The sequence below is a fragment of the Staurois parvus genome, unplaced genomic scaffold (assembly GCF_062004578.1).
Source record: "Staurois parvus isolate SC_StPar_1 unplaced genomic scaffold, SC_StPar_1.0 ptg000017l, whole genome shotgun sequence".
Classification (NCBI taxonomy): domain Eukaryota; kingdom Metazoa; phylum Chordata; class Amphibia; order Anura; family Ranidae; genus Staurois; species Staurois parvus.
In genome coordinates this window covers 7,976,211-8,002,440 of record NW_028317813.1, presented here as the reverse complement: position 1 = coordinate 8,002,440, position 26,230 = coordinate 7,976,211, and the positions used below count along the sequence as shown (strand labels likewise).

General features: G+C 40.9%; 1 protein-coding gene across 2 annotated transcripts; it reads left to right on the top strand.

Moving 5' to 3' along the window:
• Positions 1-1,793: 1,793 nt before the first annotated feature.
• Positions 1,794-18,350, top strand: RND1 (Rho family GTPase 1). Of its 2 annotated transcripts, XM_089679392.1 has the most exons (6): positions 1,795-2,021; positions 4,401-4,482; positions 4,607-4,694; positions 13,722-13,831; positions 16,430-16,564; positions 17,514-18,350. In XM_089679392.1, exons 1-6 carry the CDS (start codon positions 1,963-1,965, stop codon positions 17,757-17,759), a joined length of 720 nt encoding a protein of 239 aa, XP_089535518.1. In that variant the 5' UTR covers positions 1,795-1,962; the 3' UTR covers positions 17,760-18,350. The 2 variants fall into 2 exon arrangements, with proteins under 2 accessions (XP_089535524.1, XP_089535518.1); XM_089679398.1 differs by lacking the exon at positions 4,401-4,482 and having other exon boundaries at positions 1,794-2,021.
• The last annotated feature ends 7,880 nt before the right edge of the window (positions 18,351-26,230 follow it).

Genomic DNA, 26,230 nt, shown 5'->3' with positions numbered 1-26,230 from the left:
TATTGAATTAAATGTATTATTATTATATTATTATTTTTTATGATTATTTTTTAAATTATAATTTATGATTTCATGTTTCAAATTTTATCATACCCGGGATGTTTACTAGACTCTTGTTTGGACAGATTTCAGTGAGTTATTCCTAAAAATTACAGGCCTACAATAAAAAAAATACATATTTCCATGCAAAAAAATGTACCGCTTTGAGCACAGAAATACTGACATAATCAGATCGCTAGGGAGGTTAATTACATCAATGTGCTAAAAATATACAACTGGCTGCTGCTTCTACAAAGGGTCTTGACCTTCAAGAGTGTTAAAATAGTCAGAGTAAGCACTCCCTTTTTAAATCTCTGAAGACGCCCAGTGGGAGGGGCGAAACACGTCAGTATAAGCCCTTGGTGACGTCACAGCCGGTGGAAAGCAAGTCAGTGCGCTACTTCCAGTCCGGTGTTTTATGCTTCGACATCAGATTTCAAAATGTGAGTGGAATACATATTGTTTGATTCTCATTAATAAATGGAATTTCACTATGTGGGCTCCCTTTTTTCTCTACTTCATGATTGCATGAGGAATGATACTACTGTGACCGCTAAGTTGATACCTATTATCACCGGGAGAGGAGATTGGTGCCTAGGAGGACTGCAAGTCCCAGCTGAACCTCTATAAGCACTATAGACTCTTGCTGGTTCACACCACAAAAACAAAGTCCAGATGTGTTCTGGATGCGTTTCCACATGCATGTTTTTGGCACGTTCCAGTACATTTTTCATGTTTTCCGGTCCAATTTTTCCCCTCTCTTTTTCAATTAAATAGGGACATGTGCTTTCCAGTGCATTTTTTATGCGGTTCCAGTACAGGTTTGTGCAGGAAAAATGCAGCCCGTTCTACTTTTTTTCTGTAATCAGAACGCACTGGAACTGCAAGCACTGATGTGAACTATGACACTGACAACCATATACCCTTTCTGTGTGTTTTGGATGCAGTGCACTGAAGCGCATGTAGTGTGAACTGGCCCTAAGGGTTTCCTCCGGGTACTCCGGTTTCCTCCCACACCCCAAAGACATGCTGATAGGTAAATTGGCCCTAGTATGTGTATGTATGATGGGAGTTAGGGACCTTAGATTGTAGGCCCCTTGAGGGTTAGGGACTGATGTGATTGTACAATATATATATGTAAAGCGCTGCGTAAATTGATGGCGCTATATAAGTACCTGTAATAAAGAAAACAAGCCTAAAAAGGAAAACGAATGCAGCCATCACATCTAAGAATTGGTAAGCTGCAAATGATTGCTGTTAGGTTTAATACTACTTTATGTTTTTTCTGACTATAGCCCAGAAATCTGCAGTCAGGTATATTCCAGGCTTTGTGGAAGTGGATTGCCTTTTACCCAGGTGGCATATTATTGAAGTGTACACCTTGTGAAATCCTGATCACTGGATATTGACATTAAGATGTCTCCTTGTGCTGCTTTCATTATCTGTAACCCCAGCCATCCTCCATTCACAGACACAGTCAGGCCAGGCATTTAGCAGTCCCTTGTGCTGATCATCCCTCTTCCCAGGTAGAATGTGATCAGAGTGGCCCCTGACACCGGCTCCCCCACCTCTGCACACATCCCATAACAATACACATGGCTCCCTCTTCCAGGGACTCTGTCTGCAGGCTATCACTCTTCCAGGCAGAGAACACAGGGGGCGGGGCGTCTCTCAGAAATTGCCGCCTATTGGCCCGGGGCCACTGAGCTCTCGCCTAGTGATTGGCGCAGAGCTCTGTATATAGACGGCAGCCTGGCTGCTCCGCTGTAGTCGTTGCTGTGAGTGATCGGGCTGTGTGTTATACGGAGAAGAGTAGTAGAAGTGATCGCAGTGTGCTCGTTGTACGGACATCATCCATCACTATGAAGGAGAGAAGGAACCCTCAACCCGCTGTAGTCCGGTGCAAACTGGTCCTGGTGGGGGATGTGCATTGCGGGAAGACGGCCATGTTACAGGTCCTGGCCAAGGATTGTTACCCCGAGGTGAGTGACAGCCGCATGGCCTTTGTATTGGCGGAGCGGTAACCTCAGTGCCCGCATAGCTGGGATGTCTGTGCACTGGGCTGTGACCGGGATCCTTCCCAGGAAGATGGGGGGGGGGGGGGGTCTGATCCTACCGGGGACACTAATCGTGATAATGTATTAGTGTCCGATCACACTGGGATCTCAGGATATTAGTGATCATGTATCGGTGTCCGATCACACTGGGATCTCAGGATATTAGTTATCATTATCAGTGTCCGATCACACTGGGATCTCAGGATATTAGTGATCATGTATCGGTGTCCGATCACACTGGGATCTCAGGATATTAGTTATCATTATCAGTGTCCGATCACACTGGGATCTCAGGATAATAGTTATCATTATCAGTGTCCGATCACACTGGGATCTCAGGATATTAGTTATCATTATCAGTGTCCGATCACACTGGGATCTCAGGATAATAGTTATCATTATCAGTGTCCGATCACACTGGGATCTCAGGATATTAGTTATCATTATCGATGCCTGATCACACTAGGATCCCAGGATATTAGTGATCATATTTCAGTGTCCGATCACACTGGGATCGCAGGATATTAGTGATCATATATCGGTGTCTGATCACACTGGGATCCCAGAATATTAATGATCATCAGGATATTGGTGAATATATATCATTGTCTGATCCTACTGGGATCCCAGGATATTAGTGATCATATATCAGTGTCTGATCTTACTGGGGACACAAGTGACCCACCTGCTGAGCCTGGTCCCAGGATATTAGTGATCTGGGATGTATCAGTGTCTGATCCCACTGGGGATATGGATCACAGTATATTAGTTATATATCAGTGTCTGGTCCCACTGGGGACACAAGTGACCCGCCTGATCTCTGGTTATTAGAGATCTGTTGGGGTGTATTGGTGATTGATCCCCTTGCCCAGACTGATCTCTGGATACTAGAGATCTGCTGGGGGGTTTCAGTGTCTGATCATCTTGCCCAGACTGATCCCTGGATATTAGAGATCTACGGGGGGATCAGTTTCTGAACCCCCTGTCCAGGCTAATTCCTGGACGTTAGAGATCTATTAGGGGGGGGATATTAGTGTCTGATCCCCCTGCCCAGCATGAATGATCCTTTGATGTTGCTCTATTGCGGTACCTGTCCCCAGCTGGGAGACCTCTGATTCCCCCACACAGCAGGATCCCAGGGTATTAGTGATCTACTGGGGTGTATCAGTGTCTGCTCCCCCTGGGAAAACCATTCGTCCTCCTACCCTCTGCCCAGTCTGTACCTGGATATTGGCATTTTGGGTAAATCAGTGTCTGATACCCCTTTCCCACCACAATCCTTGGATATTGATCTATTGCAGTGTCTGCTCCCAACCAGGAGATGACTAACCCCTGCCTTGCCCAGTACGATCCCAGAATATTGGTGATCTATTGTTGTGTATCAGTGTCTGATTCCCTCCCTTTCCATCTTCCTGCCCAGTATGAAACCAGGATATTGGTGAAATATCAGATTCCATTAGGGACACCTCCAATCTCCCTGGACTGGCATTACTGCCATGGCACTGGCTACATCCTGTACTGAGCACATTAAACATCATTACCCTGGGCACTGGGAAAGAAGCCTTAGTGCTGTCTGCATTTATTATATATAAAGGAATTGATTTATATCCCAGCTTGATCAAGTGCACAAAGAAGTGTCACATTAATGAATATAAGTACATGGAATATATCGGCCTATAGTGTAAACATATCTTAAATTGGTTCAAATTATTAAAGATTTTATATATATATATATATATATATATATATATATACACACAAAGTGAATAAGTATTAAAACTGTTCACTGTATTATTATTTGTTCAATGTTAATCTAGAATATATAGTAAATCATTTACAGTGAAGGTGTGAAAGTAAAGGGTCATTTTCTTTATTGTTAGGTTTTTGATGTTGGTTAGCCCTGTAATTATCAGTTTAGGATTCATTTATAACGTTTAGGCTTGTGCTATTTTGTCAATAACTTTGTTTTTAAGAAAGTGTTTTTGTTTGATTTATTTATTTTTATTGTACTGCATTCCAGTGGTTTATAGCTGTGTTGCATTGTTCACCCGTCCTTGGGAATGTTTGCAGAGATCTTAAGATGATCTCATGATACATTCAAGGCAGAATTTTATTAACTGCTTTCTAGGTGGGACACCATTGTAGTTCAGCAGTATACCATTGTGTATGATATTGTTGGCTGTGCTAAAAGACTGGGCTTTCCTTTCCTTAGTCTGACTCTGATTTTTCTCCTTTGTCTTGCCTGTCTGGATTGTCTTATTGTGTGGTGCATTTGCCTTGCGTATCGATATCTGTATGTTGCAGTGGTGCCATTGAGACACGTGTGCTTGCGTTGGCTGCAGTGGTGTCAGTGAGCCGTGTTGCCCGCAGTTCCACTGTGTGTTGCGTAGGTGTCAGCCCCCCTGTGCTTTTGTTGGCTACAATAATGTCCTAGCAATGTAATGTTGCATTAAAGCATCTGTTGGCTGCAGTGTTGTCTTAAGCTATATATGTATGTCTCTTGTTTCTAGACCTATGTACCTACAGTGTTTGAAAACTACACAGCTAGCCTGGAGACAGAAGAACACCGTGTGGAGCTCAGCCTATGGGACACATCAGGTATGCATTTTGGAAGGATCAATAAGACCTCTTTTGATAAACTTCAATAAAACTGCTCACATCCCAACTAAATACAACCTTCTCCTGCAGATTGCCATTTAAGTGATCCTGTCTAAGTAATAACCATTTGCTCATTCAGGGGGAGGGCTGTTGGGGAATTTCTTTTGTGCTGCATTCTGGATGGAAAGACAATAGGTGTACCTAAAATAATGCAGGTATTAGACCGTGGTACTACATCCAAACCATAGATGGGTCTAAAATGCTGAAAATTGATTCAGGGCTATTCGCAGATTCATGCAGACGTATGAATAATATTCATTGTCACTGTATTGCAGCCTGAGACATTTCTTTGAAGGGTCTCTGCTAGACAATTAAGAACAGTGGCAGGCCTAGGCTGCCTTTCTGGCAATGATGGCCAAGTCATAAAGGTGGGAGTGCCTTTGGGCCTATGGGAGTTCCATTGAAATGCTTTGACCCTTCATAAAATTGAGCCATTTACTGACGCATGCCTTTTGCTATTAATATTTAAAACTTATGCAAGTAAGTTCTAACTTTTAAAGGGCCATCTAACTCCACCGTCATCAGGCTGTTTTGAGTGCAATGCGAAGTAATTGAGTTGGTTCCTAATCAGATGTGTTGTACTGCATTCTGTAAATAGCTTAGCACATAGCAGTACTGCTGCTCACAGGTTTCAATGAACCATATTAGGATAATGCTCAAGCTAAACTGAACAAAGAACTTGAGTGCTTAGGAATATTACTGCCCATCAAACTTAAGTTTTGCACACAAGTGTGGGCTGGACTATGGTACAGGGCTTATCATAATATGACTATGTAATGAAATTAGTTGCCCATATTGAATTTAAAGTGTATATTGGTGTCCTATCCAGGGCCTTAAACACTAACCATAATGACTGTCTAGGTTTTACATTTGAAGACATGAGCACCCTAACTGAGAAAAGCTATTGGGGCTTTGTGAGGCACCACACCAAAATAAAATTACTCAAAAGTATAAAAGATACAACTTTATTTGACCAGTTAAAAACGTGATGATAATATGTTGAGCAGTTGCATAGCCCATCATAAAAAGCATGTATAGCTTGTAACAAACAGCCTTATTGCATAACATTACAAGGCATAACCTTGGATGGTATAACAATTGTAATTAATATATAGGCTCCAAAATTGTGCTTCAATCTATAGGTTTTGCTTTCATATGCAGTCATAAGCTCAAGTAGGCATACCTCCAGAAATCCCAAGATATGTCACTTTTCCCTAGTTATCTTCAAGGAAAGCAAGCCTTCTTCAGGTTACAGTCCAGAAAAATTTCTAGAAATCTCATTACCAGTAAGACTAATGTAAATTTTCCCATGTCATCTTCTGGACAGCAACCTGGAGTAGACTTGCTGTCCTGGAAGATTCCTAGAGTCCTTATAGCTACAAGTAAGATTAACTGGGGGTTTTATTTCTTGTACTCTATAATCCACCATTTTTCACTAGAATATGCTTTGTTGAGATTCCTAGATATTCACTGTGTGATGCCCCTGTCCTCTATAATCAATGATTTGTGACTAGTGTGCTTTGTAAGATTCTGAAATAGGAAGTTGGTTGTAAGTATTGAGATAACTTCAAAAAATCTCTCTGGTTTCTCAAAATAGCAATTGACCAAGCCCAGGTCTCTTTCATAGGGATCGCATTTCCTATATTGATGGCATGTAGTTGTTTATTGTATGGTACTGTATTGAAATGTAACAGACTAGACTCCACTCGGTGTATGTGGTACAGTCCTTGTTTGGTTTGACAATTGACATACAAAGGTTGATTTACTAAAACTGGAGATTGCAAAATCTGGTGCAGATTTCCATTGTAGCCAATCAGCTTCTAACTTCAGCTTGTTCAATTAAACTTTGACAATAAGACCAGATTCACATATGTGCCGTGTATTGCATGTGATTCACACAGGAACCGCACTGCATTCCTGTGCAAATCACATGCGATTTGTGTGCGGTCTGATTGGAGCCATACATTATATATGGCTCTAATCACACCGGACCAAAAAGGTGCAGGACCCTTTTTTTTGGTACTACAATCAGATCGCATGGGTATTCACACCTATGCGATCCGATTCTGCACATCACGCCACGTTTTGTGGACCGCTTTCGGGGTGATGTTAACTTAACATGCAGCAGTTCGTATGAATGTGGTGCGATTCTGATGCGGTGCAGAATTCATATAGAAAACGCTGCAAATTCTGCACCGCATCAGTGTGAACCAGGGCTAAAACCTGAAGGCTGATTGGTTTCTGTGCAGTGTTGCACCAGATTTTGAACTCTCCAGTATTAGTAAATCAACCCTAGTATGGACCTGGCTAGGCCTGATCACATGGTCCTCACTAAGTAATATCTTTTGAAAACTTGTATGTGAATGCCTAGTTTTCACTGAACCATAGACCAGCACTGTTCAGCCGTTTCTATGAATGTAACCTTTTGTAGTCCCTACAGATATTGCTAATATAGTAATGTAATTCTGGTAGCCCATTCACACCTCGAATATTTAGAATAGCACCAAGATATTTCATATTAATAAGGATGTAAATTAATACTTTTAGTCTTAATGTCCATTTCACCCAAATCACAAATTAAATTATTGAAAGAGCTTTAGGAATCCTATTAAGGGAAGACATCTGCGATTAAACAATTGTCTTTCTGCACTCATCAAGCCTGTTAATGAATCCATTTGAAGCATCTCTGTCCCAAACTGCTGATCATGTAAGACAATAAGATGAACTCGCTACAAATACAGAATGGGAAATACCAAAAGTGCTGCTTAATATTGATGCTTTAATGATAGAAGACCTGTAATTGTACTGTCCTTTTTGTAAGGGGGATTTGGCCCAGACATGTTGGCAATCTTACATAAGTAGTCTGTCATTTCTTTTCCTGCTTTATATGTGCTGTTCATATACAAACCTTTCAGCACAGTTAGAGACAGAGGGTGGGAAAATGCCGTTAGACAATTGTAGGCTTGGGATAAACTGAAGCTTTTTAACATTCCTTTTCAATTGTTTTAATAACAGAAGAAAAGTTGTAATCAAAGGTTTATTGTGTTTCCTGCTGGGTGCTGTTTAGCCGGTCTTTCAGGCCTGAAACTGCCCTTAGGGAGAAGTGAGATGAGACACTGGTGGTCAACACCTAGAACAGATTTCCACTCTTAAAAGGGACTTGTTGTTACAACTGTTAATTAGCAGTGTAAATATCTCATTCCTTTCTCAAAGCTGCTTTTAAAACACAAATCTAATTACTCTTTCTTCCCACATCCTGTTTTATGGCTCACTAGTAGATTCTAATGATTTCATGTTTTTCCACTTTAAAAATGCCCTTTTTTTTTTTGTTCAGAAAGCTGAAAAAACTAACTCCAAACTCTAACAGAGGAATAAGGAGCTTCATTTTTAGCAGTGTGATTTGTTTTTAATTTTCATTTGACTTGGCTAGAAATAACTCACTTTTTTAATTGTCACTGGTGTTTTTACCTTTGTGAATTGAGCCTTTTGCCATTTAAAATGGTTCCAACAGCTAAAGGTTTTTACCTTAATGAATTCTTTGCATTAAAGTAGAAAACCTGAGTGCAGCAAAACCATTGTGTGCTAACTAAAGTTTTATATTACACATGCTTGTGACTAATAAAAAGTAAGAGACCGGGTTATCTGATAGGTATAGATTTTTTTTTTTTCGCCATTCTCTGGGGACCTCTGATAACATGATTCATTGGGCCTTATCCGTCACATTTTCTGAAATATGACCTGTAATTACTGCAACCTTTAAGATTCAGTACTGAAATGACAGTTTGAAAAAAAAATAGTGTCCCCAATTTATCAGACACTGATTAAGGGTTTCCAATTTTTGATGTTTTTTTTGGATCGGTGAAATCTTGGAACTTTCCTTATCTATAGATCCCTATGCATTAACAAGGCCACAGAGAAATTTCCAATTTCTGGCCAAACTGGCATATATGCATTTGAAGTATGTGTCCCACTAATGCCCCTATAATACCCACACTTTCCCTGGGTGTTCAAGAACTACTTGTGTTGAATTAAACAGCCCAACAATATCTTTGGGGACATGCCTGCTGTCTGTTAAAGCTGATCTCCCAGCAGAGAGATGACCTGATTAATGAAGATCTGTAGTCCATGATATATCATAAATGGGTGTTTTTTTGTAATTCAGTTAAAAGTCTGAATTTTATTTGGTATCAGCCTCTTGTAATCCCTGTACAGCATAGTTCAGACAGGAAGAGGCATAAGCAACACAGAGCCAATTGAGTGTTCTGCCGTGCTCATGTGCTAAGAAGCGACATGCTGATAGGAGGAAAGAAGAGTTAGAGATGAGCTCCTCAGTCTGCTGCTTCTCCTTTCACTGTCAAATCACAAGCAGGGGTGGGGGTGTGAGAAAGACAGGGCCTGTAAGTGTCAACCACAGCAGAGTGGTTCCCTGCCTTGCCCAATTGAGCTGTGCTCTGTGGTAGAGCTGTGTAAATCTCAAAACTGGAAGGGCAGAAACTAATTTTTTAGCAGGTACAACAACCTCCATATACAATGTGGCTATCTTTGGTGTTTAGCCATTTACATTGAGTTCATCCGTTAACAAGGCTCCCTTAAGCATTAGTCTCCAATCATTGTTTATAACTGACGTTATTCACATCTCATTCTATCACATCCCAAAAATAAGATGATTAGTCCTAATTTCAGGACAGTGGGCAGGAGAGTGCAAATCTTTCCTTCACATCTCATAGCCAGATACACATCAAGAACTACTGGTATAGTATAGTGCAGATATAGTCTAATCCTATAGAGACAGTTTTTCCAAACTGCATAAAGCAGTATCAGCCTATTTGGAGATCTTCACTCTAGTGTTTGGAAACTATGGGTTTTATGGAGTAGGACTTGGCACCCAACGAGACAGTATACCCATAGTTTATAGTGAGAAGAGACTAAAGGAATCAGACCTCCAAACAAATCTATGCATCACACACTAAGGAATTCTTCAAACACAATTCGTTTACATGTCTCATTCTATCACATATCCCAGATATAAGAGTAGTCATAAATATAAATTGATATACTGTCTCATCTAATGATCATTAAATTGCTGATTGTATTACCTTTTAAAGCTGAAAATCTGGAGTCATTTTTTTAAAGTGTTTCTAAAGGCTAGAGGAAAAAACCTGAGTGCAGTTCCCCCTCCCCCAGACCCCTACTTATACTTACCTGAGTGTGATCTTGATTCAGTGCTGTGCACAAGAGCAGCATCTCTTTGCGTACTCAGTGGCTCAGACGATGGCTCCTGCTGCTGTCAATCACAGCCAGTGTGGAGGGATCGGGGGGCGGGGCTGAGCTGCACTGTATCTATGGACACACAGAACCATCTCAGGAGGGAGCCTGCACAAGTGCCCCCTTAGCAAATGGCTTGCTTTGGGGGCACCTGGTAGGGGGAGGAGCCAGGAGTGCTGGCAGAAGATTTGCGTAGAGGATTGGGGCAGCTCTGCGTATAACTATTGAACAGAGCAGGTAAGTATAACATGTTTTTTTTAAGAAATAAAACGTGGGTTTTCAATCCCTTTTAATAGCAACAGAGTTCACAATTCACAGTCCTAACTTTGCTATAAAAGTAACTGCCTTTCTGCTTTGTTTGCTTCATTTCGTTAAGTAAGCCTGCAATTGGATATAAAGTTAGTGTATATATAAACTAAACCTTTTTTGTCACAAATAATAAGCACTTCTCAGTGCTTTAACAGACAATCAGAGAGGTTTTCTAATTCGTTGCTGTGCGTTGCATCTCTCTGCACATAATTTCCTTTATTATAGACTTGCTATACCTGGCTGAAGGTTTTCTGTATGTATTAGAATAAATTGTCGCCCTTTACAGAGATGCAGTGCTAACATTGATCACTCTGGCTGCTTGCTATGCATAGCCAGTCTACTAGATGCTGCAGATTGGTGGTGCAAATCTCCAAGCCAGTGTGTAGCTCAGACTTGTACATTCAGCTACGCAGTTTTCTAAAAAGCCCCAGGGGAAGGGATGCAGCAGGCATCAGCCAGTCCTTGAGCAGTGCACCACCCATGCCAGGTAGCCAGCCTGGACCCTCGATAGATAAATATAATAGCTTAATAAACAATTTTATCCTATGGCCATAGGATCTCTGTGCATTGTTTGTAAAAACTATTCAAAACAAAAGTCCTAATGTGATCTTGTAGTCATTTTTTTTGTAGATCACTGATGGGACTTTTTTTTTAATGATTTAGGAATTATATTTATAGCTTTTGGGATATGTAAGATAATTTGGCACTTAGACCTTTAAAGCAATCTCGTTACGCCCATGCCTAGCGTTGGCACTTTCGGAGCTGGGATTTATATCTGGACGAAATGGCACAATGCGGTGCGCAATAGATACACCTTTAACTCGTTACCTTCTTTTGGTACATATTTTTTTGTTGAATGTCTTGATATTCTGCAGCCTCCTGTCCCCTAACATGATTGGTCTGGCCTTGTTGCCATGGAAACTGTTCTTCTAGTCAGGGAGGGGGTATTTGCTATTCTAAGCACGAAGCTTCTGTGCTGAAATCTGAAGGGGAGGGTGAAACGGAGAAAGCTTACGGCTTGCAGCTCCTTTGCCCTGCGGGGTGCTGTCCGGGCTTCGTACCCTAGGAACCGCATCACTGTGTGTGTTTAATTGATATATATATGTGTGTGTGTATATTTATCTCAAAGATAGATAGATAGATATATATATAGATATATATATATATATATATATATATATTTATATATATATATATATAATAAAAAAAAATTGGGGGTTTTTTTTTTTTGGTTTTCATAAGCCACTTGTGAGTTGCTTTGGTGCTGTTAAATACTCAAAGGGCATCTGTGCACGTTGGCTCTCCAGTGGTACGCACTGCTTGAACACTCATGCCGTTAAATTGATATGCTATCCCAAACCTCTTCTAGCACAGGGAAGAGTTGTCACACAAGGACAAAGCAGATAATGGCATCCTTGGGGAAAGATTGCTGCTGTGCTAGAACACATGTTCTGGGCTTGAGTGGCTAACTTGTCCCTGAAGTTGAGCTAATCACTGGGGATTTCAGTTCATAGCCAGCCTTTACCATAACTTAGCTTTTAACAGTCTTTAGCACTTTGCTTCCATGTAAGTGCAATAACAGGGATAGGGCTTCTATCTACTAACAAATCAGTGGTGGGCCAAATCGTTTTTCAGACCATGATTATTTAATTTACTTAAGGTTAATGGTGGCAATAGACCAGCAGCATTCTGTTTCTATAATAGTTGTGGACCTATTCAATACATTTTAAGGAAAACTGCTGGTGTTTAGAAATCTTATTTTGCCCTCCCAGACTTCATTGTTAGAATGAAAGGAAATAAGCTGATTGGCTGCTATAAGAGAATATCTTGCAAACAATTCAATAAATGAAGGTCATTAGTTTTCCATGGGGTACTAATGTTGCATAACTATGCATATCATATAATGGCATAGAGCCAGTACAATAACCCATAAAAACCATTCGGCAGTTATTCTCCGCTCCTCACAAGACCTCCTCTCTAGTTCCCTGGTCTCCTCCTCCCATGCCCATCTTCAGGGCTTCCCCCATCCTCTGGAACTCACTACCCCAATCCATCAGACTGTTACCTGCCCTCCTCACCTTTAGGCGCACCCTGAAAACCCATCTCTTCAGAGAAGCCTACCCTGCCCTCACCTAATTGCCGATCTCCGCTCTTCCCACCACTCCATCCCCCACAGCTATTTCCTCCTGTACCACTCTCCCCTCCCTCCTAGATTATAAGCTCCAAGGAGCAGGGCCCTCGAACCCCTCGTGTATTGTATTGTTACTGTGCTGTCTCGTGTACTGTCTCCCATTATAATGTACAGCACTGAGCCAACTGTTGGCGCTTTATAAATACTGTATTATTATAATCTGATTCCTGATACGTGAAACTTCTTTTGTTCCTATGGGGTGTGTTGCATACTGTTGCTGATTGCACTACCTTAGTAAGCCTGATAATATTATGTAACAAAAACCGTACGGACAGTGTTTGCAAAAGGCGATTAACAATGTGATCCCTGATGAGCTGGAATGCCTGCCCTGAAGCTAGTGTTAATCTTTTATTGTAGCTGTGACAATGCTGTAATGAGCTCAGTCTGTCATACATGAAGCTGCTTCTAAAATAAGTACTGTAGAAGCTGAACAATGAAAGTATTAAAGCCATGGTTTTGATCACAGCACTAATTATGACTTTCATCACATTTTAAAGCAGCCATTCTTAGCCAGGGTTTCTCCAGAGGTTGCTAGGGGTTCCTTGAGCTGTGGTTCATTGACCTCTCATTTGATGGTGCCTGTATGGTTCCAGGACCTGCACCACTTGGCAAAGCCACCAGTTACCTTATAAACTGCCTGTACAGTTGGTATTCTGGCCACCACTGTAATAGTTGCATTCTTCCTACTGACCACCAACACAAAGGGATTTTTTTCCATTAACCACCTAAAGTTGGCTTAAGTAAGGGTTCCCCGAGACCTGAAAAGTATATTAGGGATTCCTCTGCGTTGAAAAGGCTGAGAGACACTGTTTTAAAGACAAAAGTTAATTTTGTTTTAAGTTTGCTCACCTGCTTAACATTTCTGTGGTTAATTACTATTTGTAAATGCAACAAAGAACAATGGAGAGTTGAGCACAGTAGCCCATAGCATATAATGTCTATAGTCAGATCATTGAATGAAGAATTCCGATTGAGACATAACGCTCCATGCCTTGTCTGTCTCCAAGAAGTGATATATGGTAGAATTCTGTATATTCAGACCACACTGTGACTTCCGAAAGTTGGCAGACAACAAGTTGGGCTGATTTATGTGTAAATTATCCACTTCTAATCTCTCCTCCTGTGTTCGGTGTGAATAGTAGCAAACTTGCATCTGTCTGACCTTCACACCTGTTGACCATTTGTCTTTTATCTGTTCACAGGTTCTCCATATTATGATAATGTCCGGCCCCTCTGCTACAGCGACTCTGATGCAGTACTGCTCTGCTTTGACGTCAGCCGGCCAGAGAGCCTAGATAGTGCTTTGAAGAAGGCAAGTTCATTCTTCCCTCCCATGTGTAATCTGTGTAGATGATTCATTAGAAAAGACTCATATCTACTGCATGTGTTGGATTTCTTATTAAAGCATATAAGGAAATGAAAAAAAAAAAATGCAGTACGCTTCTGCAATACATGTATATTTCCCTGTGTTTTTACATCCTATAAGTTCAGAGAAAATACCTGTAGATCTGACAGGCACTCGGCTAATAACTGAGTTGAGTGGTATCAGCCCTGCCACGTTTTCTTTTGGAAAACTACTAAATTCATCTCGCTGTGCCCATCTCCAAAGGATAGGCACTCACTGGCTTGTAGTACCAAGAAAAGAACTGGGATGATTAAATAGATTTTTGGGATAACTGCAAATGTGCAGAGGACACCGGACATCTCTGAATTTGTTGGGGTTTATATACCCTTCAAGAGTCAGGTTAATAAAGACCCAAATGTTCTTATAATTTAGTTGGATGATACAGATTTTGTCAAACCCCAGAGCTGGCCTCTGCCACAATCTTTAAATAGTACATAGAGCACGGGTGTCAAACTGGTGGCCCTCCAGCTGTTGCAAAACTGTTATTATTATACAGGATTTATAAAGCGCCAACAGTTTGCTCAGCGCTTTACAACATAACGGGAGACAATACAGTTCAATGCAAGGGGGTTAGGTGGGCCCTGCTGCTTGGAGCTTACAGTCTAAGAACTACAAGTCCCATGAGGCATTGCAAGATTGACAGATACAAGCATGACTCCCAAAGGCAGAGGCATGATGGGACTTGTAGTTTTGCAACAGCTGGAGAGCCACCAGTTTGAGACACCTGACATAGAGGATGACAGGCATTTTTCTTTATAATGTTTCAGGCTATGGCAGCATTTCAGTGTGAAATGCAATGCATCAACATATTCACAAATATTATACATTTCCAGGCTCTGTGTGGTATTGCATCTGCTGTCTGTCTTGCAAAAGATGCAGTATTCTGAAACTTTACATATACCCATTTTACCATGTGTTACGATAACCTTTGTGTGAATGGCCCTAAGACCGACTTCTCTCAATAGTATTCTTATTTCCTTATCAAAAAAGCAGTGTCTCTACAAAACTCATCATTAACTCGTATACATATAGCTCTCACACTGTACTAGCTTTAACCTCTTGCCGTCCGCCTGCTGTTTATAAACGGCAGGGCGGTGGCAGTCCAAGGTCGGGTTGCCGTTCCTAAACGGCACCCGCCTTTTCTAGCTGTGCGCGCTCCCTAGGAGCGCGCACCACCGCGATCCGGTGTCCGCTGTGTCCCCCGGACACAGTGAAACACCGATCGTCGGACGGGACCTCTGTACGAGGTCCCGGTCATGTGATCACTGATTGGCGAATCAGTGATCACATGCAAAGTAGTAAACAAGATGTCACTTGTGACATCATTGCTTACTACGTGTGAAATCTGTGAATGATCACAGAGGTCACATGGTACAAGGCTATTCACAACAGCCTTGTACCATGTGACAAGCTGTGACCAATCACAGCTCACTCAGTATTTCTCAATGACTGCAAGAATGCAGACAGAGAGAAAGAGAAATGATTGCTTTTACATCCTATATGGGTGTAAAAGCAATCAGTGTAAAAAAAAAAAAAAAAATCTTCATCACCCCCCACAAGTAGTACAGTGTCACCATGGTGACACTGTACTGCTAGGGTGACAGTATGTAAAAATAAAAAATAAAAATAAAAAATAATATAAAAAAAAATAAAATAAAAATGTAAAAAAAAATGTTTAAAAATTATAATGTTTGGTTATAAACTAATTTTGATTTTTTTTTTTTACTAAAAAAATAACGGAATAAATTTTGGCCAAGATTTAGGATGAAATATTATTTATTTGCAAAATTTTATTAAAAAAAACACTTTTTTTCAAAATTTTTGGACTTTTTCATTTACATAGTAAAAAAAATAAAAATCCCAGCGGTGAATAAATACCACCAAAATAAAGCTTTATCTGTCTCAAAAAAATGGTAAAAAATTCATATGGGTACAGTATTGCATGACCGCGCAATTGTCATTCAAAGTGTGATAGCGCTGAAAGCTGAAAATTGCCCTGGACAGGAAGGGGGTAAAAGTGTCCGGACAGGAAGTGGTTAATGTTCCTTTCAGCTATTAAACCCATCATTCTAGTGCCATCACTGGTGCATGGAGTAGGAAAAAGGCATTCATGAGTGGGGTCAGATCTGTCCTCAAGGCCCAGGCCTATGTTGCTGATGCTATCTCTGCTCTTGGCAGAAGCGGGTGACCTGTGCTCTTTAAAAACCTGCTCCGAGGCTGAACTGAATGGCTCTTGTGATGTCCACCCTGTTTCTTGTAAGAACTTGCAATGCTTAAGCTAATCCCCCTATATGCTTGGAAATAGTAAATGTGTAACTACTAGGCAACTATTCAAATGATCGTAATAGTACAATATGTATTCTGCAATCAAATGACGTTAAAAATATTTATGACAGGAATGCTACCCTACTGCTGTATTTACCTAGACTAATGATGGCTTTTGACAGGAATGCTACCCTACTGCTGTATTTACCTTGACTAATGATGGCTTTTCCTTACTTGCAGTGGAAAACTGAAGTCGTGGACTACTGCCCCAGCACTAGAATACTTCTGATTGGCTGCAAAACTGACCTACGAACTGACCTTAGCACAATCATGGAGTTGTCAAACCAGAAACAGGCACCTGTGTCTTATGAACAGGTTAGTGTACATTTAAGTATGCAATGCATGCCTGCTGTTTTTGATATTGATAGTTTCACTTCAAAGTGATCTTTATGTACACATTCAAATAGATATGGCTAATTTGTGTAGTCTAGAGCTATAAAATACACCACCCTGCTCTTATAGCATCTGCAGACTAATTCTCCCCATGTTACATTTCCACATGTATAATAATGCAAACATAATGGTAAAGCAGTAACGAAAGGCAATTACACATCCTGCAATGAGTGACCATACGGCCCCTTTCACACAGGGCATATCTGATTTGCTCAACAAAGGATGTGTCTTCTGATTTAATGGACTGGATCAGATCAGAGGTAGGTGGATGTAAACAGACACAAGTCCATTTACACCTGCCAGTCCATTGGGATGAATGGACCATCCAATTAGGTCTGCCTGAAAAACTGACAGGCAGACCTGATCAGAATGGTCATGTGAAAGGGGCTTTTCCAGTTCCAATGGAAGAGGAAGTATACAGAAGCCTAGGCAGAAATGTTAGTTGCTTCTTTGAATCCAAAGAATAAAACTCACTGATCAATCTGCTTGTAATTGGCGTTCCTGTGCACACATGATTGCTTTGGATTTCTTACGGCTTGTATAACTGCTCATAAACATCATTTATTTAGCCTTCTCTTTTGTCCCCCTCAATTCTGTTATATTGTATCTAGTAGGCTGTATAAGCAGCTGTCTAAACTTAAAAAAGCACTGATAAATAAAATGCATATTCATAGTCATGATGTTGGCAGTGTGCTGTCTACTGAGTTTTTACGTATTTTTATCCATATTTTAATGTTAACTTAATAAAAGTGTTAAACCCTCTTAATCCTAGGATGATACTTGCTATGCATATAGGTTGGCTAAATAAATGCCTGACTAGCTATATATGCCATCCTTAAAGTCTAATTTTAGCTTTTCTTTTTAATTCCAGGGTTGTGCTGCAGCCAAGCAATTAGGAGCAGAGAGCTATCTTGAGTGTTCAGCCTTCACGTCAGAAAAAAGCGTACACAGCATATTCCGTTCAGCATCTTCAGTGTGTCTATCCAAACCCTCTCCTCCGAACCGCAGAAGCCCTGTCCGAAGCTTATCCAAGAGACTGTTAAACATACCCAGCCGCTCTGAAATTATTTCTTCAACCTTCAAGAAAGAGAAGGCCAAGAGCTGTTGTCTTATGTAAGGCTGGCATGACATGGACACTTGCATTAGACTTTGGACATTCCCCAGCGTTCTTTCTCATCACTGGCAAAGAACGCCGGGCCCGGGGGTGAAGATCCTGGGAGCAGTAGCCTCACCCCCAGGGGATGAGCTAGCACACAGGCTGGAGCAAGAAGGGCTGAAGAGATTTGCACAAAGACTGATTGCACATGAAGGAAGGAGGATAAACCAGTACGGTGGTGGAGTTGTTCTATTGACCACTAAAATTGGGGAATAAAAAGAGCTGCTTTTAATAGAATTATCCCTTCCCATACCTTGGCTTCCTCCATGGACTTGCCAGAAAATTCTCATTACAGTGTTAACCCTGTGGTACCTGTGCCTGTACATTATTGTATAGGTATCAGCTGTTGGTGAAACTGCTGGTTAAAGTGGTTTTCTTCCCTGCGCTGTGAAGACTGTATAAATTATTTTTTATTTTAATCAACCCTAAATCTGTATGTGCTTGATCTGTGATACTAAATTTATTTATTGAAAATATATGGGAGAAAACAACCCTTGACTTGTTTATTTCGGAACATCCTGCCTGATATGAATAAACTTCTTTTTTACAGAACTACGGCAGCCAATTTGAATGCTGAATTTTTAAAGTTTGCTACTTATCTCTATGGTAACATGTAGGTAACCTGAACTAATGTTGGCCATAAACACAGCCATTTCAAGCAGCTTTTGATTTAAAAAAAAATGTTTGTATACACTGCACATGCATTGGCTTTCAGCACCTGGCATCCAGTGCACAGGTTTTCCACTCCATGCAGTGTAAAAGATCACTATGCCAATCTGTAAGGCCCCATCCTAACACTTTGAGCTGAATTTTAATCTGCTTATGGTTTGCCTTTTCTGTATTGCTCCCCCATCAACATGCAAATGTGTTTGTAAATGAAATCTTTGTTTTCATTACATACCTAATTTTAGTCGGTAATGTAAGCTGGGTCTCTGTGCTTTAATACGTAGTGCAGGCAGACTGTGGCTTGCGGGAGGGGCTGCAGGGTGCTGGACGGGTCACATCACAGCACCCTGCCTCAGTACTACTCTCAGTCCCAATGCAAACCGTGGGCTGTCTCTTGGGAGAAGTTGTGCAAATAGCAGAAGGCCTTAATGGGTGAGAATTGATGGGTAATGCCCACATGTGATATTGCATCTCAATGATTGAAAGAACTAAATTTATTGAATGAAAGGATAGGTAAGAGACAAGATGTAGAAGGGAGTAGGTGATGTGCGTTCTTCAGCCAAGAAGTGAGGCAAGCTTTGCCTGATTTTCTGTTTCTAAATGCTTAGTGTACAGTGAATTCAGAGAAATTTCAGTACAGGAGAGGAACCTGTGCAAGACAAAGTACCTGTAAGGGACCTGTAGCAATGTGCAAGGTATGGCTAGAGTTCCGCTTTAATAGTCCCCTAAGTGAAACTTTAAAAAGACTTGACATTCCGTAAAGTTGTCCTGAGTAGTTACCCCATGCCACCCACAGATGAACAATGCCTTTATTCCTGTGGCTTGCTGGACACTGTTGTCCAGACCCAGCTATAGCAATAAATGAGGTCTCAATGTGCAGGAGCCAGCTGAGACTCTTGAACAAAGATGGGTGTGCAGAACTGGGCAGGACCGCTCAGTGAAGACCTCCAGAGGGTGGTTTTACTTGTGTATTTTTCTCTGTATTACAGTGAGGGTAGAGAAGGGAGAGATGTAAGGCTCCATTTGCAGAAGCATTTTGCCATGGTGCGAATCGCAGAAGCAGATGGCCATTAATATCAGCCACTGCCGACAGGGTACTGTCTCAGTAGCCGCAGGTATCCACGCGTAGCTGTCAAACCCAGCAACAGGAATCAGTAGATTCCTGCCTCTGGAATTCGCACCATGACTAAACACCAGTGCAAATGGAGCCCTAAGGACAATTTTCATATGTTAAGTGGTCCTTTAACACCAACCCCCATAAGGGGCCTTAATACCTAGCTCTCCCCCTATGACTAAACTCCCAAATGTGAAACCCAAATCACTATCGTTAGATCTAACACTAATGAATCCCTTATTCACCATCTCCTGATGGAAGACCCTGAATGTAATATTCTGGTACTGAGAGAAACTAATTAGCCATAGTAATAGGTTGTGTTGATCTGAATAACTGTTTTTGAATTTAAAACCTACTGAAGTTGTCAGTATGTGTGGATGGCCTCCTTAATGGTGTTCATTTTGGTTTACCCTGTAATCAAATCTTTATTTACTAGAACTATAAAAATATAACCTTTTTTGGGGTGGGTAGGGTTGTTATTGGAAAAACTTTTGTGTAGACCTATACACTGAGGTCAATTTGGATATGTCCCAAATAAATTATACAATTTGTCCACATGTTAAGTGAATGAAGTCTCATAAACCAGCAATCTGTGCTTGCAGTCGGATGGATGGGAGAATTTTGGACGATAGTCTCTTAACCCTGTGGAATAAAGTCAAAAACTGATTTATTGGCCTGCCTACCTATAATCTGTAAACCGGAATAGCCATAACTCAGATTTATACAGAGCCATTATAGATTCACCTAAAAGTGTACATGCTGTACACATGGCTGGAATTAATTTTATGTACTCCCCCATGTGGATGCTGATAGATCCATTCTTATTTCATCCCTGAAGTTTCATAAATGCTCTTTAGAATTGTCTCCTCCTTTCTTAAAGTAGAACTATAGGCAAAACTTTTTTCATTTTGGATAGGGCAAGGGAGGGTTAGCACACCTGTCAGATTTTTGTTTTCCTGCCATCTGTGTCCCATTGCAGAGATTTCGCTTCCTGTGAAGGATATACCTGTTTATAGAACATTGTGCAAGTATCCCCTGGAGTGACTCGCTTTGTTCCAAGTACCAGTCAACATGATTACTAGCAGTAACATGGATTGTGTGTTAATATTTTCCAAACAAACTCTGCTTGTTTTTAGATAACTAAAATTCTTAGCCCCTTGGGGAGCAGTGTTAACCAGTGGAGGGTGGACAGCAGCAGCTGTAAGCATTGTTGCATCTTTATACAGAAACTGAACTTAGCATATCAGTCTGGCCTACTTGCACAAGCTCAGATGCTATCTCCTGCCTAGTTACCAGTATTTTAAAATAGGACAGATTCCTTGAAGATATCAAGAAGAAAAATGCAGTGCCCCAGACACCTAGAGGCGTAGCCTATTAAATGGGTCACAGTGTATGGTTTCTAGCGTTGGGAGTTAAAGAAGCACCAGCATTGGTATTATTAGCAGCAATAATAACCACCTTCACTTGCGTAAGTAGCAGCAAAAATCTCTACATTGGTGGTCCGTGATAGTGATGTTGTTTTCCCAACATTGGTGGCTGTAAGAATAAACCTTGATAAACAAGGAAAAGCATAACACCAAATATAGTGCATGTACTGTATGTATTCTTCATGGAGTGGAGCTACACAATCTAGCAGTCCACTAGATAAACACTCACCAGCCACTTTATTAGGTACACCTTGCTAGCGCCAAGAAAATCTCTCACACCAGTACACCAACACCACCAGCCTGAACTGTTGATACAAGAGATGGTATTCTGCATACCTTGGTTGGAGTGGTTATTTGAGTTACTGTTGCCTTTCTATCCTCTCAAACCAGGCTGCCCGTTCTCCTCTGACATCAACAAGGCATTTTTGTCCACACAATTGCTGCTCACTGGATATTCTATGTAAGCCCTAGAGATGGTTGTGCGTGAAAATCTCAGTAGGTCAGCAGTTTTTGGAATATTCAGACCAGTCCGTCTGGCCACGTTCAAAGTCACTTAAATCCCCTTTCTTCACCAATCTAATGCTCGGTTTGAACTTCAGTAACTCGTCTTCACCACATCTAGATGCCTAAATGCAGTGAGTTGCTGCCATGTGATTGGCTGATTAGTAATTTTTGCTACCAAGCAATTGAACAGGTGTACCTAATAAAGTGGCCGGTGAGTATATGTAGATAGATAACAAGCATCTTCAAAAAGTGGCCAGAAGTGGTAGCCCCCATGTGTCTCTTAGGTAACATTTACTTTAAAGCAAACTATGCAAGAAGAAAAGTGGGCAACATTCATAGAAATCTGTCAATATACCCTGTATTGGTCTGTATTTGAGTTCTGATTGTCATAGGTTGCCGTGTTTTACTTTTTGCACTCTTTAATAAATGTCTGTACATCTGCTTCGGTGAATGAAACTGGTGTACTAAGGACTAGTGTACATGAGAGTTTCAGATGTAGAGACCACTTGCATGCATTTCTATTGGCATGTAGGTAGGAATAAAAACAAAGCAAAAACTGATCTCAAACTGACCATAAAGTATGTATAAAGCCATTTTTTTTTATTTTGGGGTAGCGAAAAGTTAAATCCTACCTATGTCTACCTAGGTCCTGCTTGGGATATTTCCCTTCATTTCCTGTCCTGGAAGCATAACAGGAAATGAGAGGGAATTTCCATCTTGGATGTCTTAGAGATAGGTTTCCCAGTAAGATTTTCTCTTTACCTCTTGCTACTCATGACAACTCTATAAAAATGTGAATTTCCCAATCAGGCTCTTGTTATCACAACCTATACCTTTGGTGCTGCTGGCTGGGAGTAATCACAACCTCACAGAACAATATAAACCTGATCTAAGGGTCCTTTCTAGTTCTGACTGAACCTAAGCCCTGATGAAGAGGAACTGTTTTGCCCCCTGAAACGTGTGGGCTGTTTTGTGTAAGCCAAGATTTGGACTCATACCAATTGGTCTAGTGATCTTTGTGTTGTTTTGAATTGAGGGACATTTTTATTGCTATCTTTTTCTCATTTGGGAAGATTCCGCTCACTTGCTGACTGACAGAAGAGGAAATGAGACTTAATCTCCTTGATGGGGAAATAGCATTAAAAAAAAAAAACCTACAGATACTTTAATCTGTCCAGAGCTAGAAAAAAAAAGTTCTTGGCTGGTGTTGGTCTTTAACTGCTCTGAAAAGCCTGTGTACTCTGACCATAGAAGTCTTTCACCAAACACATTTTACACTTTAAATTCTCATGAAGGAAGGCTTGTGTTTGTGGGAAATGGATGGTGTGAAGCTTCACAATGGCCCTTATGTCTGAAAGAGCTGTGTGTGTTGCCCATAACAGCTGTTTTCTTCCTTTCAGTTATTTAGGTCAGGCTCTTTTGGATGCTTGCACACACAAGGCCTCTACTAACAAAGAGGAATGTCACTTTTTAGAAGCACAGAAGTGGTATGGGTTAGGTTTCTTGGGGAAAGGTCACTATGATCTGTCTGCACTCTGTTCTACATGACACTTCACAAATGTCTCTACATGTAAGAGTATACTGACGCTGCAATTTTAACTCACCTTATCAGTCATGATGCACTGTGATTAAATGCTGCTGTTTGTCCATTCACCGCCGATGACTTGAACAGGATGATCATGCAGCAATTTCCTTAGATAGTTTGTTACCTAGACGTGGTCAGACAAACACGTGGAAGCATTGGAGTTGATTTACTAAAGATAAATAGACTTAACATTTCAAGGGAAGTTGCATTTTGCAAGAGAATGGAGCTTAGTGAATGAGGTGAAGGGCTCTTGACTTCCATCATTCAATCGTGCAAGCAAATGTGCCATTTATTTTTTATTTTCTTGCATGTGATTGGGAATTCTTTGCAAAATGAAACTTCACCACTTTCACTAAACTGGGGCAAAGTCCTTTGCAAAGTGAATAGCCTATTGCCCTTTAGTAAATCAACCCCAATGTTTAAGCCAAATATTCTTGTATTGATGATAGATCAAGCTAGTAAAAGGGAATTTTGGGTTACTGTTATTCCCAAATGCTAAAGTTTCACAACCCACTGCCCTGTATGTATGGTGGGATATGGCAGCCCTGAGAGCCTAACACTGACCAACACCACAGTACCCCTGCCCCGCCCCGCCCCGCCAGGAGAGCCTTTCACTAATACCCTCCTCACCCCCAGCTGAGTGAGCCTTAAGCTAACCTAACCCCCCCCCCCCACACCCCCCCCCCCAGCCGAGAGAGCCTTCCACTACCGCCACCATCACCCATCAGGCTCTGCATACACCATCAAGCAGCCCGCAGCCTCTCTCAGATCCCGCCTGGTCCCCATGCTTCATGTGTCCCTTATTCAGGGGCTGCGGCGCCACCCCCCTGAAGATTGCTGCCATAGGCAAATGTCTTGTTTGCCTCACAGTAAATATGCCCCTGCAGCCATCTCTTATAATGCATCTTAATTGGAGGCTGTACGTGGCGGGAGTGGGTCCTAGGAATGTCATTACTCAGGCTTTGTGCATTGTCGGCCCCTGTACGACCATGTGCATGAAGCCTTATTGAAAACATTTGGTGTAAAACTCTGCAATAAATGCACACTTCCCCATGTTCTATCCCTTTAGAGGCCCTGCAAGTACAATATACAGAAATGTGCTCCTATAGCTGTCTATACACTAACAGATTTCTTTTGTTTAGCCTGTGGGCTAAGCAAAAGAAATCTAACAGGTTCCTCCATCCACACAAACAGCATGGATGAATGAATCTCCCCTGTAAGGCTGCTCTATCTTGCTGCAGCTGTCAGAATACCCAAACAGCGACTGCAGCTGACTGGCCAAAATTCTAATAGTTCAAAAAAATAGGTTGCGCTTAATGACATACAAAAGTGTAACAAGAAAATAAATAACAAAACAATAAGAAACAATATTTTAAATCAAAATAAAATCCAGCAAAAACGAAAAAGTCCAAAAGTTCAAATAATCAATAATGTCCAAAATAATTCATCACCAAGTAAATCCACCACCAAAAATGGTTAAATAGAACTCACCAGAGTAATATGCTGATTGTTGAAAAACCAGCATATAGTACTTGTTACTCTGGGAGCAATGATTAATATGGTGACAACAACACTGAAGAAATGAGGGATGAACTCCAACAGATGATGTGCTGCAAAGTAGAAAATACACTCCAAAGGTGATTTAGTATCCAAACTGAGAGATGATCAGACCGTCACTCAAAAGAAAAAAGTGAACAATCATGGTGCAGTATGTTTTAAAAAGCATCAAACTTTAATAAAGAAATGCACTTACAAGCAAGGTGTCCAGACTGACACCAGTATAGACAGCATGTGTAATGAATACAAGCGACTCAGACCCAGCCAAACATGCACATGCTACATGCAGACAAACCAGGAGTATTCTGAACCTCACATCCAAAGGCACCGCCCTAAGCTTTTCGTCATCGACGTCCTCACGCTCTGAAAAGCTTAGGCTGGTTCTTTATTTATATATAAAATTCTAATAGTGTATGGCCAGTCCAAGTCTTATTGTTGATTGACAACACCCAGAATTTTTGTGAATTGGTCTTAGCCCTGTCCAGTTTTCTCTTGTCAAACTAATTAGACCCACCTACTCTCCAATCTGCACAACATAAAGGTTAATGATTCTGTATTAATAATTTTATTATTCAGGATTTATATTGCACTAACAGTTTGCACAGCACTTTACAATATAAAGGGAAAACAGTACAGTTACAATAAAATACAAGAGGGTTAAGTGGGCCCTGCTCATAAGAGCTTACAATCTAATAGTGTGATGCATGTAGTAAAAAGGTAATAACTGTCAAGGATGAGCTGATGGAAAAATTCTGTAGTCCCAAGATAAGGACCTTGGAACTGTGAGGACAAAATTACTCTCTGGGATAACCCAGGAAGCCTGAAAGACACAGAACCACACTGAATTTCTGACTTGATCAACAGGTTTTTTTGGGGGTTTTTTTTGCGCTTATCAATTACATATATTTTAATGGTATATTTAACAAAAAGCAAGCAAATAAGAGCATTACATAGAAATCACATTACTAGTTGCCTAGGCTCTTGGTAACATGAGCAATACAACGGGGACCCTTGAACATCATTTTCTGTAGGAAAAATTTTTTTCACCCCTCTGTTCATTATCCTTTATCTAGTCAGCAACACAGGTTTAAAATAATATTTGAGTATAGGCCCACTTTAACAGGTTTTGAATGTATGAGCAAGAAGCCCAGTGAAGAAGAGATCTGTCTATATCTCGTGGTGAGCACACCTGTGTCTTATGTACCCCGTATGTACTACAATGTTTGCAGGTCTTGCACTGCTCAGCAATACTTGTGAGTCAATCTGTTCTAGCAAAATCACATTTGTTTTTGGAAACTGCAGTAAATCCTTTTTTTGCTGAATGTAAGCCAACACAGAACAGCTGAGGAATTCCAGAAGTATTGGATTTACAAAAGCTTTCAAACACAACCCTTGCAGTTTTGTTTTAAATGGCTTTATGACACAAGGTCAAGCTTCAAAGCCAAGAGACTCTCTGCGCTACATGTGACCTTAGAAAAGCTGTCTCAAACAAGATATTCCAAAAACGAGGCCACAATATATTTTGCATGGGAATCTCAAGAATTATGTTACCATAGTTACTTCTATTTTACCAGTGCTA

Coding starts and splice junctions, on each gene's coding strand:
- RND1 (XM_089679392.1), top strand. CDS start 1,963: ATGTGCATTGCGGGAAGACGGCCATGTTACAGGTCCTGGCCAAGGATT. Junction 13,832..16,429: donor TAGATAGTGCTTTGAAGAAG/GCAAGTTCATTC, acceptor CCTTACTTGCAG/TGGAAAACTGAAGTCGTGGA. Junction 16,565..17,513: donor CACCTGTGTCTTATGAACAG/GTTAGTGTACAT, acceptor TTTTAATTCCAG/GGTTGTGCTGCAGCCAAGCA.